General features: G+C 31.4%; 1 protein-coding gene across 6 annotated transcripts; it reads right to left on the bottom strand.

Annotated features, from left to right (window-relative positions):
• Positions 1 to 1028: 1028 nt before the first annotated feature.
• Positions 1029 to 15849, bottom strand: LOC144849461 (uncharacterized). Of its 6 annotated transcripts, XM_078706369.1 has the most exons (15): positions 15545 to 15849; positions 15264 to 15337; positions 14743 to 14972; positions 11718 to 11889; positions 8332 to 8529; positions 7057 to 7161; positions 6650 to 6808; positions 6209 to 6271; positions 5945 to 6019; positions 5747 to 5815; positions 5574 to 5642; positions 5373 to 5441; positions 3011 to 4147; positions 2252 to 2372; positions 1029 to 1291 (listed from the first exon to the last, which is right to left on the bottom strand). In XM_078706369.1, exons 1-15 carry the CDS (start codon positions 15696 to 15698, stop codon positions 1203 to 1205), a joined length of 2784 nt encoding a protein of 927 aa, XP_078562495.1. In that variant the 5' UTR covers positions 15699 to 15849; the 3' UTR covers positions 1029 to 1202. The 6 variants fall into 6 exon arrangements, with proteins under 6 accessions (XP_078562495.1, XP_078562497.1, XP_078562496.1 ...); XM_078706371.1 differs by lacking the exon at positions 5574 to 5642; XM_078706370.1 differs by lacking the exon at positions 5747 to 5815.
• Between the last annotated feature and the right edge of the window lie 72 nt (positions 15850 to 15921).

The raw sequence follows: 15921 nt of genomic DNA, 5'->3' as shown, positions 1-15921 counted from the left end.
TCTCGATGTTAGGTTCTCAGTAATTGAGTAACCAGATTTTTTTAGTTGTCGTTTATTGCGAAAAACATCAGAGCGAGTGCGGTATGAGGTAAATTTGATAATGATAGGTCTTGGTTTGGATTTAGATACATCGGTGCCAGGATTTAGTTTCTTTCTGCCTAAACGATGTGTGCGATCAATATCACAAAGTTCAACCCCTTCTGAGATCCTTGTTGTTATTACGTCAAGTGCCAGTGTATCTGTATTTTCCTTAAAAGACTCAGGAACACCATGTAATAGTAGACAGTTACGTCTGCTATACTGTTCTAATTCATCGAGTTTATCCCCCATTGCTCTGTTTTCAGCTAATAAAGTGTCATTCTGTTCGCGAAGACTAGAAATGTTTGCCGCCGTTACACCGTTGTCCATGGCAACGCTGTCATAAACACTGTCAGTAACCTGGTCAACTATAGATTTGCTGATTTCAGCGATTAGCGTTTTACTATCACATACAGCTTTAATTATTTTCTGAAAGAGTTCAGGTGACGATAATATGTGATTGCTAATGCTTGTTGCCACAATTGAAATTAATTGAGGATCGTCGGCTAGAAGGTCATGAAGGGGTCCGACTCCGAGACCTAGCGGTGATACCGGCTTCGCCTCCGCTGCTGGCATGGCTTGTTCCGGGTCATCCGTTAGTGGGTCTGGGCCTAGCTCATTCTTACCTCCATTATCGTTAGATCTTTCTTTTACCTTTTTTTGTTTGGTAGATCTAGTTGACATCATGCTCAGTTTGCTAGTTGACGTTATTAGTGATCAATATCAGAGTTGTAAATGTGCAATTAAGAGACTTTTTTTGTTAGGTTAGGCAATCAAGCTATCATTGTTGCAGCGCCAATGGATACTGATGTTCCGTATGATTAATTAATGTTAATTTATAAAACAAATTAATGATTGTACTGCAGTATTTACAACACTTACTGCAGTAAATATACTAAAGTAAATATTGTATTCATCTCACAAAATCAAACCAAATGGTAAAACCTACATTATTCTTCTAGACAATATTATTCACATCATCATTATTGATTCTTAAGAAACAATATTTTCCAGTCTTATTTTCATGATTATAAATTTACAAACTAAACATCGATTTCTTCTAAAACAAATACATAATTACAAAAAAAACGTTTCTAATTCTTTTAAAATTGTGCATAAGTTTTTCAGTTCTCTTTTGCATCAGTTGTATCGTTTGGTTTCACTTCCTCCTCGGTGCCACTGTCTTTCTTCATTGCTTTTCTCGCCATCATACCTACAAATGTTAAAAAGAGGCTCAGTTTTAACAAAACAAAATTGTTTGGAAACAATGTCAAGTTGGGAAGGAACATGGAAATTAATTAGCAAAAATATTTCCACAAAAAATCAAAATAACTAGCTTATTATTTGTTATTTAAGAACCAAGAAGGGACTACAGTAATTGTTATGAATTTTCTTCCTAGCTGAAACCACCTGTCTGGTATACAAATTAGACTTGTTGATGCATGGTTCAATGCATTTGGTGGGTTCAGTTCTGTAGAGTGTGGACCTATAAAACCATTGCTTCTAGCTAAAACTATCTGTGTGGTATGCAAATTAAACTTTACATAATATGTAATCAGTTTTAGAAGGTATTGAGACTTGTTAATGCATGGCTCAATGCATTGGTTGTTTCAGTACTGTACAGTGTGGATCTAAAGCATTGTTCTGTAAATCACTATGCATTATTGCTGTTTGTTTTCTCTATGAGGAAGGAAATGTGTGTATCTTCACAGGGCTACAAAAAGTTTGGATTTTATGTACAAGTTTTCTGTGGATAACAACATCATTACTACTTATTGCCTTTGTTTGAAATGATTATTCTTGGATATACTGGCTGGATTTTTTATAGGACATTTATAGAAGGTAAGAATTTTAGAACTACTGTATAACTAATCTTAATTGTAATGGTGGTACATATTAGATCTCTCCATGGTGTAAGGCTGATGTATCTTAAACCTACCTTAAGTATAAGGCTATCAAGGTATCTTAAGTACTATAATATTTTAGTGTAAGCATTTTAGGAATATTATGATTGCAATAAAGATTATTTGATGATTTGAGATCCCTCCATGATGTATTGTAAGGCTGAGGTACTTTTAAGATGGTCTATCTTTCTTGGTCTATAATGGTGGTACATATATAATTATATAATTATAAAACGACTCTTACTACTACATGTGACTGCAAATCTCACCTTTAAACCCAGCTTGAATTTTGACTGTTGCATCAGCGACCTTGGGGTCATTCAGGTCAATATCTATTTCTTCCTCTTCTTCATTCTTTGTTTCTTCTGCAGCTGGGGGAGGGGCATCCACCTAACATGAGGGAATATTACAACCACTTCATAAATAATGATATAATAGTGTAATACTGTAGGTGAACTAAACAACACATGCACAGTCAACTCTCCCAATACCGGGCCGAAAGTGTTTCCGACGGTAAAAATGAATTTGGGACCTCAAGAAAAGTCTGGTTTTGGGAGAGTTGACTGTACTAGAAAAGATATTTGAATAACAAAAATAATGAATACAAAAAGTATTTAATTAGTTTAAAAAATTAAAGTAACAAAGTATAAATTAGTTATTAAATAACTTGGGAAAAATAACAAGTTTTCATAATATAGAAATAAATGAATTATATCATAAATAGAACATGAAGAAACTTCCTAAATATAAACAAGAAGTATGTTAGTAAAATATAAATGTTAGAAGCAAGCGATTTGTTAGTAACAAGCATCTAATCAGGCGCTGTTAAGGAGTTAAAGAGTAAAAATATAAATGTAAGAAGCAAGCAATTTGTTAGACTTGTGTTAGTAACAAACACATCCAATCAGGATCTGTTATTGTTAAGCATGTTAGCGTTAGCTTTCTGTTAGTAATATGCATAACCAATGAAGATGAGCTGTTTAAAGCTGCTGGCAGCAAAGCATGAAGCAATGTGGCAGTCATACTACCTTTGCTGATGTTTCACTGATGTTAGAAGACTTAGGAGATGGTTCAGTAGCTTTATCATCCTGTTGCATATTTGTCTCATTATTCTGGTTTTCTGCTGCTACTTCTTCAACTTCTGTCTCCTGCTTTGTTTCATCAGGCTTGGTGTTGTCATCTGTAACGTTTTCTTGTGATCCAGTTACTTGGTGGCTTGATGTCTTTTCAGAAATCTCTCCTTGCTTTTCAGCTGGAATGATTTCAGAGCTGCTTTTTGTTTCCTCTTTCTCTTCTGCTTCTGGTGCCAATTCTGTTTCAGTGGCATCTTTTATTTCCTCTTCTGCTTCTGGTACCAATTCCGTTTCAGCGACATCTTTTACTTTCTCTTTCTCTTCTGCTTCTGGTACCAATTCTGTTTCAGTGGTATCTTTTACTTCTTCTTTCACTTCTGTTTCTGGTACCAATTCTGTTTCAGTGGTATCTTTTACTTCCTCTTTTTCTTCTGGTACCAATTCTGTTTCAGTGACATCTTTTACTTCCTCTTTCTCTTCTGCTTCTGGTACCAATTCCGTTTCAGCGACATCTTTTACTTTCTCTTTCTCTTCTGCTTCTGGTACCAATTCTGTTTCAGTGGTATCTTTTACTTCCTCTTTCACTTCTGCTTCTGGTACCAATTCTGTTCTAGTGGTATCTTTTACTTCCTCTTTTTGTTCCAATTCTGTTTCAGCAATATCTTTTTCTTCTGTTTTAGTGGCATCTTTTATTTCCTCTTTCATTTCTGCTTCTTCTTGTAACAATTCCGCTTCAGTAACATCATCAATTTTTTGATCTTCTGATTTAGCTGTCTTAAGTTTAGATGTTTCACTCGGTTTTAGATTTTCTAGTTCCTCCTTCATTTCACGTTCTTCATCATCACCTGTATCCATCTTCTTTTCACCTTCCTGTTTGGTATTTTCATCTTTTTGCTTCTCTTCTTGTGATGGGACTACTGTAGGTGGTTCTTCAATCGTTTTGTCCTCTTGTGAAATACTTGCTACAGGGGTGTTGTTTTCAGACGACTGTCTCTCTTCTGTCTGTGGAATTTGGGAATCTTCACCAGTTGTCTGACCAGCAGCTGTCTGACCAGTAGATTGAAGTGAATGCTCTGAGACCTGATCAACTGTCTATGGTCATAGTGCAGAAAATAGTGAAAATTACAATCAACACATACATAGTGCAAATGAAATACATGCAAGCTATATAAACATGTGGATTTACATTTAAAATGCAAATTCTTGGTACTGTATCTTGATTTGCTCAGTATCTCAGGCAAATTCTGTGATACAGCATCTCATGTTTTTCACATATGACACCTGTGATACAGTGAAAAACATGAGATGCTGTAATATGGAGTTTGCCTATGATGCTGGACATTATTATCATATGTTGTCAAAACAAGCACCTTATGCATCCAATTAGCATGATATTATGAAGTGTTTAGCTGCCTCATGCATTTATATTGTATAAACAATGAGCTGTTAAATTAATTTATTTAATATTTATGACATTAATTTTTTTATTATTGTTTATACAATACAAACTAGATCATGTAGATCAAATAATGTAGTTTAAATTTGTATTTCTTTAAATTATTAATGTTTTATATTACTGATACCATTGCTTGACAAATATAAATATAGTGTAGAACATGTGGCTGGATATATATAAATTAACGGTAGAATGAAACATATGGTTTCACACTATGGCCAAAACAGAACTTTATTTACATAATTAGTTGACGTTGAGCTCATATTTTACGAGTGTAAATTAATCCAGAGATTTGACTGTATGGAATGTTGTGTTTAGTGTTGCGTAAATAGTCTACGTACAATTCTCACTTTGAAGGCTTTCTAATGAGCTGTGATGATACGTTTCCACTTTATAATGTATTGGACGCAAACTCATTTAGATTTCAATGATTGTGTAACACAATTTAAGGAATAAATTTCTACTTTAAAAAATGTTTTTTTCCCGTTATTAGCAACAATTTCCTTTTTTTGGATTGATACATCATGTATCACAATGTATCCTTCTGTATATTAGGCCTAAATGAGAGACTAACCTGAGAAATGTTATCATGTACAAAATATTGGCAAATGACTAAATGTAAAAAAACATGGAATGAATGCTATGCATGACTGGTTTATGTAAAGAAAATGTTAATTAGTTTGACCATGTTGATTTTGAAGGATTTACAGTTTATGACAAAAATAATCTAGTTAGTAGTAGTACATGCAAAATGATGACAGTGCATTTTTTAAGACAACAAGCAGTTAATTTGTTAAAATTGTCTCTGTACACTGCAATCTACAGTAAAATGGTCAACAATTACTGTTATCATTTACACACCGTTTCAGTTGCATCCTGGGAAGGTTCTGCTGTTTCATCTGTAACAGCCACTGGTTGTTCATCTACAGGCTATAATATAATGTTGAAAGGTACAAGGGAATACATATACGTTATTTAACAAAATAACGACACCACAAAATGAAACAAAATAATAAATACATTACAGGACAGTAATACGATTAATGGTTAGAGGTTACACACCTTTTCAGTTGCATCCTGGGAAGGTTCTGCTGTTTCATCTGTAACGGCCTCTGGTTGTTCATCTACAGGCTGTGTTGAAAGGGAATACATTGAACCAAATAATTTGAACACAATAAAGGACAAAGAATAAACAAAAATAGATAAATCAAGATGATTGATTAAAGGTTACACACCTTTTCAGTTGCATCCTGGGAAGGTTCTGCTGTTTCATTTGTAACGACGACTGGCTGTTCTTCTATAGGCTGTATTGAAAGGGAATACATTTAACAAAATAATGTTAACACAATACACGACAAAGAATAAACAAAAATAATTAATTTTCAAAGAATATTCAATCAAAAAATCATGATGATTGGTTAAAGGTTACACACCTTTTCAGTTGCATCCTGCGATGGTTCTACATCTTCTCCAGCTTCAGCTGGTACGGCCAATGGTTGTTCTGCAGGCTATAAACAGTTAAACATAATCACATAACTCATAAACTGGAATACATTACACCATAAACAACAATAATTGGCTTTTCTTTTTACAGGATTAGTTAAGGACATTTCTACATACAAAACAATAAAACAGGTATAACAATACATTAACAAAATAATAAAAATATCAGTATGTCAAAGGTCGTTGCTACACACCTGTTCAGATGCATCCTGGGAAGGTTCTACTGGTTCTTCCTGTACTGACTGGTCCTCTACAGTCTATTATTTACAACAAAGTATATGAAATTAAATATATTCAAATCTGTTAAAAGATAGATGTTTCTATCTGTGCAAGGCAGAGGTAGGAGAGGGAAGGCGTTTGTTGCCAAGCATTAGTCATTTTATCAAAATACACGTGCAAAACTGTGTACTTATGCAAATTAGCACATATATACAGTAGTACATAGCATCACTACTCATGCTTAACAAATATTTTGTACATGCATTAAGATTCTGTACTTACCTGCATTAAGAATCTGTACTTACCTGTATTAAGTACTTATGTGTAACTCTGCCTTATGCAGAGCTTAAATACATATATTATGAGTAATTCTGATGTATAATTGGGTCAAAGGATATTATTGACCGTTATTTTACCTCTTTTGCTGGTTCGTCCTCTCCATCTTTCTTTTTCATTTCTTTCCTTGCTTTAAATCCTTTGAATGATGCTTGGATTTTGGTAGCAGCCTTTTCTACCTCTGGATCATTTAGATCAATGTCAACCTCTTCTTCTTGCGGTGCTGCTGCAGGTGGATCCTTCAGAAGACAATTCAACTCATGAACTCCGATGAAATTAAACAAACTAGTGCATCTTTCAAGACAAGCATGGGGTTACCCCAGTCTACTACTAGTTCACATGAACAGATGAGATATATCTATCCATCAATTATTTAAATGTTTTTATATATCACAATGTTATATTTATGTATTTGTTTTGAATTTTTTGGATGAATAAAGAAAGAAATGTTTAAAAAATATAAAAAGTGCTGAAATACAATATTTACCATTTTTTCTTCTTCTTTCTTTTCTGTTTCAACAGTCGTTGATTCTTCTTCTACAATCTTTGTGTTACTTTCACTTTCTTTCTTCTCTTTTCTTACTTTGAACCCCTAAGAAATATTAATATTTATTCAATATATTTCCAAATTTCATATTTATAAGACAATTTGATGATGTATATCTACATATCTATATATAAGTGTTTAAGATAAAGCAAAAATGGAGGGAAAACCCCAAAAGAGCAAAGCTTGTTTCTATGGCTCAGTTTTCTTAACTACTAATCAGTGGCACAATAACAAACTACACAAACATTTAATAAAAGAAAGTAAAACCAAATTTATTACAAATGTATAAACTATAAAAATTGGAGAAATCTTCCAGTCACTTCATATCTGGTATCTTGCGTTTGAATTTTAAATTACAATCTTGAATTAAATTGGAACATTAAAAATTAATGCAATAAATTAAATATTGATTTTTTGAAGTAATTTTTCGTATTAATAGCCTGGAGCTTTTGTTAATGACTTGGACCAGGTGGCTACTGTGTAGTGTACACATTGTCTTGCAGATTTAGCTACACTAATGTAACATGAAATATCTAATTAAATCCAAAGGCAAATTACTGGAAAAAAATGACAATGTTGTGGGTATCAGTGGCTGGATCTCAATGGAGATACAAAAAAAAAGCGAAAAGCTAAATCAAAACGATAAAGTAAAACAGCTAATTATATATACTCTATCTCTCTCTGGGTTTGCTTTATTTTTTTTTAATATAACAATTAATATTAATTAAATCATTCTGAAATAGAATTTTAAATTAGCATTGCATTATAGCAAAACAAAATTTATGCAATTTAAACATGAATTAACAAAAATAATATTTAAATTATTCTCATGACTGATGTTGCTTGATTATTGGTGAAAATTTTTGATGAAAATACTATATAGTTTAGAGTGCAGACGTCGTGACAAATTATATATGCTGGTGTTCCTTAAAGATATATTCTGCACCAAAAAATTGCCATTGTCACATGTTACTGTTACTGTTCTTTTAGCCATCTTCTTCTGAAGACACATGACCGACATTGATGGATACTTAGTAACAGTTGACTTCACTGCTGGTGTGCTTCGAGATCTACTGTACCATGTTATACACTTTTATTTTAATTTTTTATTTATATAACATTGAGAATAGCTAAGTTATTCACTTTTACAAAAATCACTGGAAAAACTCTTTAAAATTTAAAGAAAAATAAACCAGATGCTGATATGCAATGTACCTTGAAAGATGCCTGGATTTTGACAGCAGCTTTTTCCACTTCTGGATCATTCAAGTCTATGTCAATTTCTTCTTCTGTTTGTTTCTCACTTGATTTGTCTACTGTCTGCTCACTTTCTTTTACCTCGTTCGTTGATGATCCTTCAGCGCCCTCTTTAATTCCTTCTGCTTGTTGTGTTTGTTTCTCGTCACTTGATGCCTGAAAGAAAATATCAAAGATTGATAATGATGCTACAACTCAAGTTTTATATCCATTTTTGTTATTTATTATGTTATAACTCATATAATTCAAGAAATTTAGTAATTCAAATTGATGACAGCTAAAATGAAATTATGAACTATTAATATTATTAATAATTGTCAGCGCTCACCCGTTTAAAAATTCTGAATACAAGAGAAACTAAAACCGCTCTTACTGACTAATATCTCGTCATAAATATTAGTATTGATTATTTAAATTAAAACTAAAAAGTGAAAACCAGAAATGCATCATATTGTAAAAACTCGTATAAAAATCCATAAAAACAATTATTTTATTGTTGTTCTTTAATGCATAATCAATAGGATAGAATTAGGTGAATATATTAACATACTATTATATTTATTTGTACACAAATATTTAAGCTGCATGAGATATCAATGCTTTATAAATAAACTAGAATGATTTTATACTTAAATTTGCAATGCAATAGTAGGCATACTGTACAGTAGGCAATACTGTAAGAAAAATGCTGACAATTGGTGTATTCGATTTAGACTTTTATATGAGACGTTTTGTTTTAGTATTGTGAGAGTTGAGATACAACGAACAAGCATTCATTAGTTTATTCAAGTTAAGATTGTTTCTGTTGAGCACAAAGTCAATACAGTACCTTTAACAAATTGAATATAGTAATTAGGCCTATAAACGAAAAACCCCCCAAAATTTAGTAAAAATGGGTGCCTCAGGAAATAAAGATCAGTGACATGGAATTGGAAAGAATTTGAAGATGCCAAAGGACCTTATTGTGTGCAGAACTATTATTAAAACACCCCTCCCTTCAAAATGAACTTGTCTACTATTTCTACTAAACTGTGCAACAATATTGATGCTACTATTTTGATACAATGCAAGGCACTATTTGTAGGAATTACTAAAGGATAACAGATTTCATTACATCTTATTGATTGGTGTTATTGATCTAAACTCCTTTGGACCAAGCAGCATACAAAAGAAAACATTATAACCCAGTAAAACAGCGTATTATTTAATACTGATATCATGTTGATATTAAAAAGCAATGTATTAAGTACATTGAGTTATTATAACACTAAAAATATTGCATTTGCAATCTCAACTTAAGCAGAAATATTAAAGTAACTACTTTCATTATCCATTAGCAAAATACAAAATGTTTAAATATTTTTACGTACGTTATATTACCTACAGTATGCTGTTTAGTCATTTGGATAAATGTTTTTTTTTCATAGGCATCTTTAAAAAATTATTCATAACATTGTAAACTACTGTATGTGAAAAAAATCTAAAATTAAAACAATTTTAAAGAAAATTTCAACCGAATCTAACATGAAAAGAGAATCAGATCGATGAATATGACATTTCAATCAAGTTTCAATTTTATTTAAGTCAAATCTAATTCAACAATGATCTGTTAGTTTCAATTAATTTACAAAATTTGAAAGAAGTCCAGATTATAAACACCTGGTGCAAATCTATGTAAATATCATGGACTAAGCTACCATCAATGAAACATTGATACAGCATGCATTTAATAGGACATAATATTCACATTAATAATCTTGCATATACTTTAAAAATGTCAAAACATTAGAAACATTTTTTAAATGTTTCTCTAATATAAATGTTATTATTTATTTTGTTGTCACTGGTAACAAGTCAGGATTGCTATACAGATGACATACTGTAAACTACAGATGACATACTGTAAACTACAGATGACATACTGTAAACTACAGATGACATACTGTAAACTACAGATAACATACTGTAAACTACTGTACAGATAACATACTGTAAACTACAGATGACATACGGTAAACTACAGATAACATACGGTAAACTACAGATGACATACTGTAAACTAAAGATGATAGTTGTAAACTTTCCACGATCTTTTCATCTCAAATATCACAACTTTCGCCTAGTATGATGTCATCTATCCTACAGTTACATCACAAACCTCTGTTCGCATAAACAAATTACTAACCGCACAAATCATGTTTGATCAAATTTGGTACAGTACTAACCTGTGTCCACACTAATAATAAGACATTATTTTATTACTATAACTAACCTGTTTTCACTCTAATAAAACATATAGTATTCACATAAATTCCCTATGTTACTAGGCGGTGTTCACATTGATAAATGGCATACACATAATATGGCTAATGAGTACGCAGTGTTGCTATTTTCACAGCATGATCTATTACCCAAAAGGCAAGTGGTTAGGCTAGGTTCATCAACCATAGGGGGTGATTATAAACAGATATTGAATGCACAGCTGTAGAAACGAGCCATTCCAGGAGGACAACGCTGCAGCAGTGTCATGAATTTACAGCAGTGTGTGCGGATCGATGATACGGAACAGTCACAAGGTGATATCAAAATTGGATTGATACGGTGGAAGAAATTGTAATTAATTGGGTTTAAATTAAACAACGTTTTCTGTATCATTATCAATCAACAATTCTGATCTGTGAACTATCGAGTTTAGAATAGGTAACATCCATGACTATTTGTTACATTGTCAATAAAGTGAAAATAAAATTTAGTAAAAACTAATGCAAAAATATATATTACTTATTCACAGGGATAAAGATTAGAATAACTGAGTTAAGTAAGAACTTAGTTGATCTTAGTCATCCCCTCATCTTTATCTCATCCAACGTCTTGAAGACTACTTTTTTTTAATAAGTATTCAAATTAAAAAGTCTTAGAAAGCACTTTGACCAAACTTGAACCCTTGGATGTACTGTAGTGCAATTCAAATAATTTATAATCCAAATAAAAATTTCTTGTGACATTTTCCAATTAAAATACACTACGTTTCATATCATCTTAACCTACAACAATTTCTTCAGCAATGCACAAAACAAAATTTATCTGTTTTTAAAATTAAAATCCAGTAGGTATATTGCCTTCCAGCACAAAGATGTAATCAATTTCTATTGAGACTTTACAAAGGCGTCGCTATAGTTACACATGTACGCTTTTATTGCTTATTAAGCCTAATAAAGCATCAACAATGTCGGGTACAAAATTTTATTTAAATTAATATTTAAGTACTTTACATTGAAAATTGGGATATCATTGAAGCATCAGAATTTAAACATAATTTATAATAAAAATGTTGAAATAAATACCTCTTTCAGTTCTTTTCTCTTCTTGTGGCCTCTAAATCCAGCCTGAATTTTGGATGCTGCCTTTGCAACTTCTGGATCATTCAAGTCTATGTCAATTACTTCTTCTTCTTCAGCTTTTTCAGGTTCTTCCTTTACTTTTTCCTTTTCTTCAGTTCCTTCTGCTTGTTGTTCTCTATCGAAAATTAAATAACTTGTAATATAGTCAGCCTGTACTGTATGTTTAATATTTTTAAATCGGTATACAATATCGTTAATAGGATACATTACAGGTATAGATAGGCTAGATGTATATTTTAATTTAATATTTCATTAATTTAAAAGTTAAATAATTTAAAAACACCTGTTATCGAGGCACCTGCGTACTTACCTTTCAAAATTAATTAAATTAATAATTACTTTAGACGACCTAAAACTTAAGATAACACAACTTACATAAAACAAAAAACTATGTTAAAATTATTTTAAAATGTAAAAGTAATTACCAAAACAGACAAAACTTGTTGAGCAATATGGAACAAGAATAATCGCAGACCACTGACGGACTCACATCAAACCATACAAACAATATCATTACAGCATTCTACTACTGTACTTATATTATACATAGGCCATATCAAAATATTATTAAGTTACTGTATACTTGTATTATCAAATGACAATCATAACAAAATTACTTTGTGAATAGCCCTCTATATAAATTAAATCACAAATTAACTTTGCAAGTGCCTGACGCATGTTAAATATATTTTTGTTTTAAAAATATTATTTCTTGCATTTCTATTTTTTGCATTAAGAATAAAAAGGATTCTAAAATAACAATTATTCTAAATTGGCTCGATGAGAAACTAAACTGTTATTTGTATTGGCGTATTGGTAGAAGATTGTTATTGTACTTTTATATTTTGTAATCAGGTACAATCAACACTGAAAGCATCTCAGAAATGAATATTGTTAAAAAATAACTACAAACAATAAATAATAATATTAAAGCTTAGCTAATAATATATTTGATATTATTAAATTGGGTGTAACCATTAAAATAGAGGGGTGATATTTTAAATGTTCAGAAAAAAATAAACCATTACTTTCAGGTGTCACCTTTACTGTAGGCAGGGTGGAAGACTATAAATGTGTCCCCACACATACTGCATATATGTATACATTTGTGCAGGGAGATCTCCCTGATTTGTACTGTTGTTCAAAATAATGGGTTATTACTGTAGTAATAAAATTGAAAAGGTTGCAACATGAGATGATAATAAAGTTCTTTTAAAACAAGATAAAGCAAATTGTTTGACCTGAATTAGTATTCCTCAAATTGCTACTTTATGAAATCAATCAAATCAAAGACATCACTCACCCCGGGAATTAACAACTCTTAACAACTCAATAAATTCAATAAATAAATTAAACCCTGATGGAGGTAATGGTTTGTTGCCAGCAGTATTTCCTATAGATTTGTATATGTTTAGTCCATTTTGGAAGGGACTTTTATCTTGTATATGATGCTGAGTGCTATAGTCGGTTTATCCGGGAACTCTTCGTAGGCCATTATTGTATATTCACTGTTTGTTTGTGTAGTATTGTAGGAATCAGTTTAGTATAATATATGCTTTTATATGACCTAACCTGAATTATTCTGATTGTAGATTTAAATTATATATAGGTTTAAAATTGGCTTTAGAATTCAACCGTGGAATTAGGTTCTTTTTTTAATGGGTTTCTCCCAATCTTTATTCATCAATTTAGTATAATTAGATTCTAAAAAAAAAAAAAAAAAAAAAAAAATATATTTTTACTATTTTTAGCCAAACTATTTGAAATATTCTGTTTAACTATTTTCATTAATTACCAAAGACAAAAACCCATTAGTGTAATTTATATATCTATAAAGCTGCTATCAGCTCAATTAGGCCATTTTGTAGTTTTAATTAATTAATTAGTTATTCATTTCATCAAAAAAAAAACCCAACAAAAATAATTATTTCACAAAAAAAACGTTATATTCAACTAGAGACTCGGTTGTCTTTTTTTTTTTTTGTAAATTATGATTTTTTTTAAATCCAATTTTTTGTCTAGAAAGTGATTCAACAACATTTTTGCAAGGGAGATTTTTATTACTGTATACCATTTATTCAAATGAGGCCCATTTTTAATGTACTGAAATTTCCAATATGAACCCACAGTTCCCCTCTATTAACTAATATTTGGGCTTGCGAACCAATTGAAATTTATTCCAAAATGAGAAAATAAGATGGGGACTGAAATTAAAAAGGCTATCTTAAAGCAATAAACACCTTTAACTAATTGTGCAGTAGCATTATAACAACTAAGCGTTACTTACTAAAGATTTACCTTCAGAAGATATTTGTTTATTAATTTTAAGAGTCAAAGGTGTCAACACCAATTTGTACTAATTGGTTTATTCGTAGATTGAAGTATTGTGACTGTGAAATAGCAATTAAATGGAGACATCGTATAGGTTGACACCAATACTACTTACTACTGTAAAAAGTAGACTTAGTGAAATCGACAGACAGGCAATTCTTTGATCAAGTAATATTGAATTGTAATTGGGTTATTCCATTAATTGTAAAAGGTAAGATCAAAGGAAATGTTCATGTAATGTCTTTTCTTTAGTGTTAATCTTTCTTTTATATATATTGCATATTATTTCAATTAATTGGTACAAAAGAAAAACAACTTGTCAGCGTAAGTGTCAATGTAATATAAATTTAAACTGCAAATGTTAAACTTTATACATATTTTTCCTACAGTAACTGCAGCAGGAGGTATAATATGACCAGAATTTTAAATTTGAAAACCACCCTCCTGATAATTAATAGTGTATGTTATAGGAAGGGGAAGGGAGTAAATAAATATACATATTTTATACCAATACTATTTTTATATGTTCTGTCAAAGGAAAACGAGTTCTTAATGTAATTCTTATGTCTTTGATTTGATTATAATTCCTTTTAATATCTATTAGTATTATTGGTTGAATAAATATAAAACAACCTACTTCAAAGCTTTGACCTGTTTTCTTGCCTCATGGCCTCGGAACGAAGACTGAATTTTGAGGGCAGCATCTTCTTCTGACATTTGCTTAGTGACGTCGCTCTCTTCAGTCTTGTTTTCTTCTGCTTTAAGTTCTTCCGCCTTTGCTTGTGCTTGGTTCATGCGCACACCACTCTGAATCTTAGTGGCTGCTGCTTGTTGTTGAGGGTCACTCACATCTCCAATGTTGTTGCCCTAAAGTACAAATTTAGTAGGACAGAATGAGAATTATGATAAGCTGACATAGTGATGGGCAGATTATAATATGGATGTCGGAATTTATGAATAGTTGGACAGAGTGATGGGCATGTCATAATATGGATGTGATTTTTGTGTTTTATTGATGTGATGATGATTATTATTTATTGTGGTATACTATTTATAATATATTATTCGGTCTTGTTTTTTAAATTTGTGGGTTAAATAAAGAATTTTACTGGTCAGCTAGTTTGGTTTTGTGTATTTCATTATTATTTTGTGTTTTACCTTCTCAAACGCTTTATTGTTGTAGTACCTGTCCTCATGCTTTGCACCAACGTCTGCTGGATCTATACCTTGCTCTGAATTAAACACCAAAAAAGATTCATAAAAAGTTCAAAATAAAATAAATTTTTGATTATTAAAATAACATTTTAGGCCTACTCTATAGCCTATCTAGGCTAATAGTATTAGTAATACTAATAGTAATAATAGGTTATATTTTAGTACCAGAATGATTTAGTTTAGTTCTATAGGTAGGAAACAAAATAAAAATGTAAGTTTGTTACCTTCACGAATCTTCAAAAGGTTGTCAAAATAGACTGCCGAAAACGCATAGATGTTGTCAGGTTGATTTCTCAAGACTTCCCTGGCAAGGCCCTCCAGAAGATTTTGAAATCCTCTTGGCACTCGTAATTTAGTGTTTGAGAAAGGCACAGACATTGTTAAAAGATGGAGAATTAACCTACAATAACAGACAAGCTAAATAATGTATATTTATACGCTATTTGGTTGCTTTCTTGGTCGATACTATTGAGTGAAAAAATCGTGTTCTACACCACGGCGAGAAACAACAAAAGCAAGCACACACTCTATTTACCTTGGTCACCACGGTAGCTCGGAAGGGTCAAAGGTTGATATGACGTCATTGTGTATGAAGGCGATT

Source organism: Antedon bifida, chromosome 8 (assembly GCF_963402885.1).
Source record: "Antedon bifida chromosome 8, ecAntBifi1.1, whole genome shotgun sequence".
Classification (NCBI taxonomy): Eukaryota; Metazoa; Echinodermata; class Crinoidea; order Comatulida; family Antedonidae; genus Antedon; species Antedon bifida.
This window is presented reverse-complemented; position numbering and strand designations above follow the sequence as displayed.

Excerpts from the sequence above, each read along its gene's own strand:
- LOC144849461 (XM_078706369.1), bottom strand. The coding sequence starts at position 15,698 with ATGTCTGTGCCTTTCTCAAACACTAAATTACGAGTGCCAAGAGGATTT. Across the intron at positions 5,643-5,746 it reads CCCAGGATGCAACTGAAAAG|CCTGTAGATGAACAACCAGA; the intron begins GTGTGTAACCTT and ends CTTTCAACACAG. Across the intron at positions 1,292-2,251 it reads AATTCAAGCTGGGTTTAAAG|GTATGATGGCGAGAAAAGCA; the intron begins GTGAGATTTGCA and ends TAACATTTGTAG.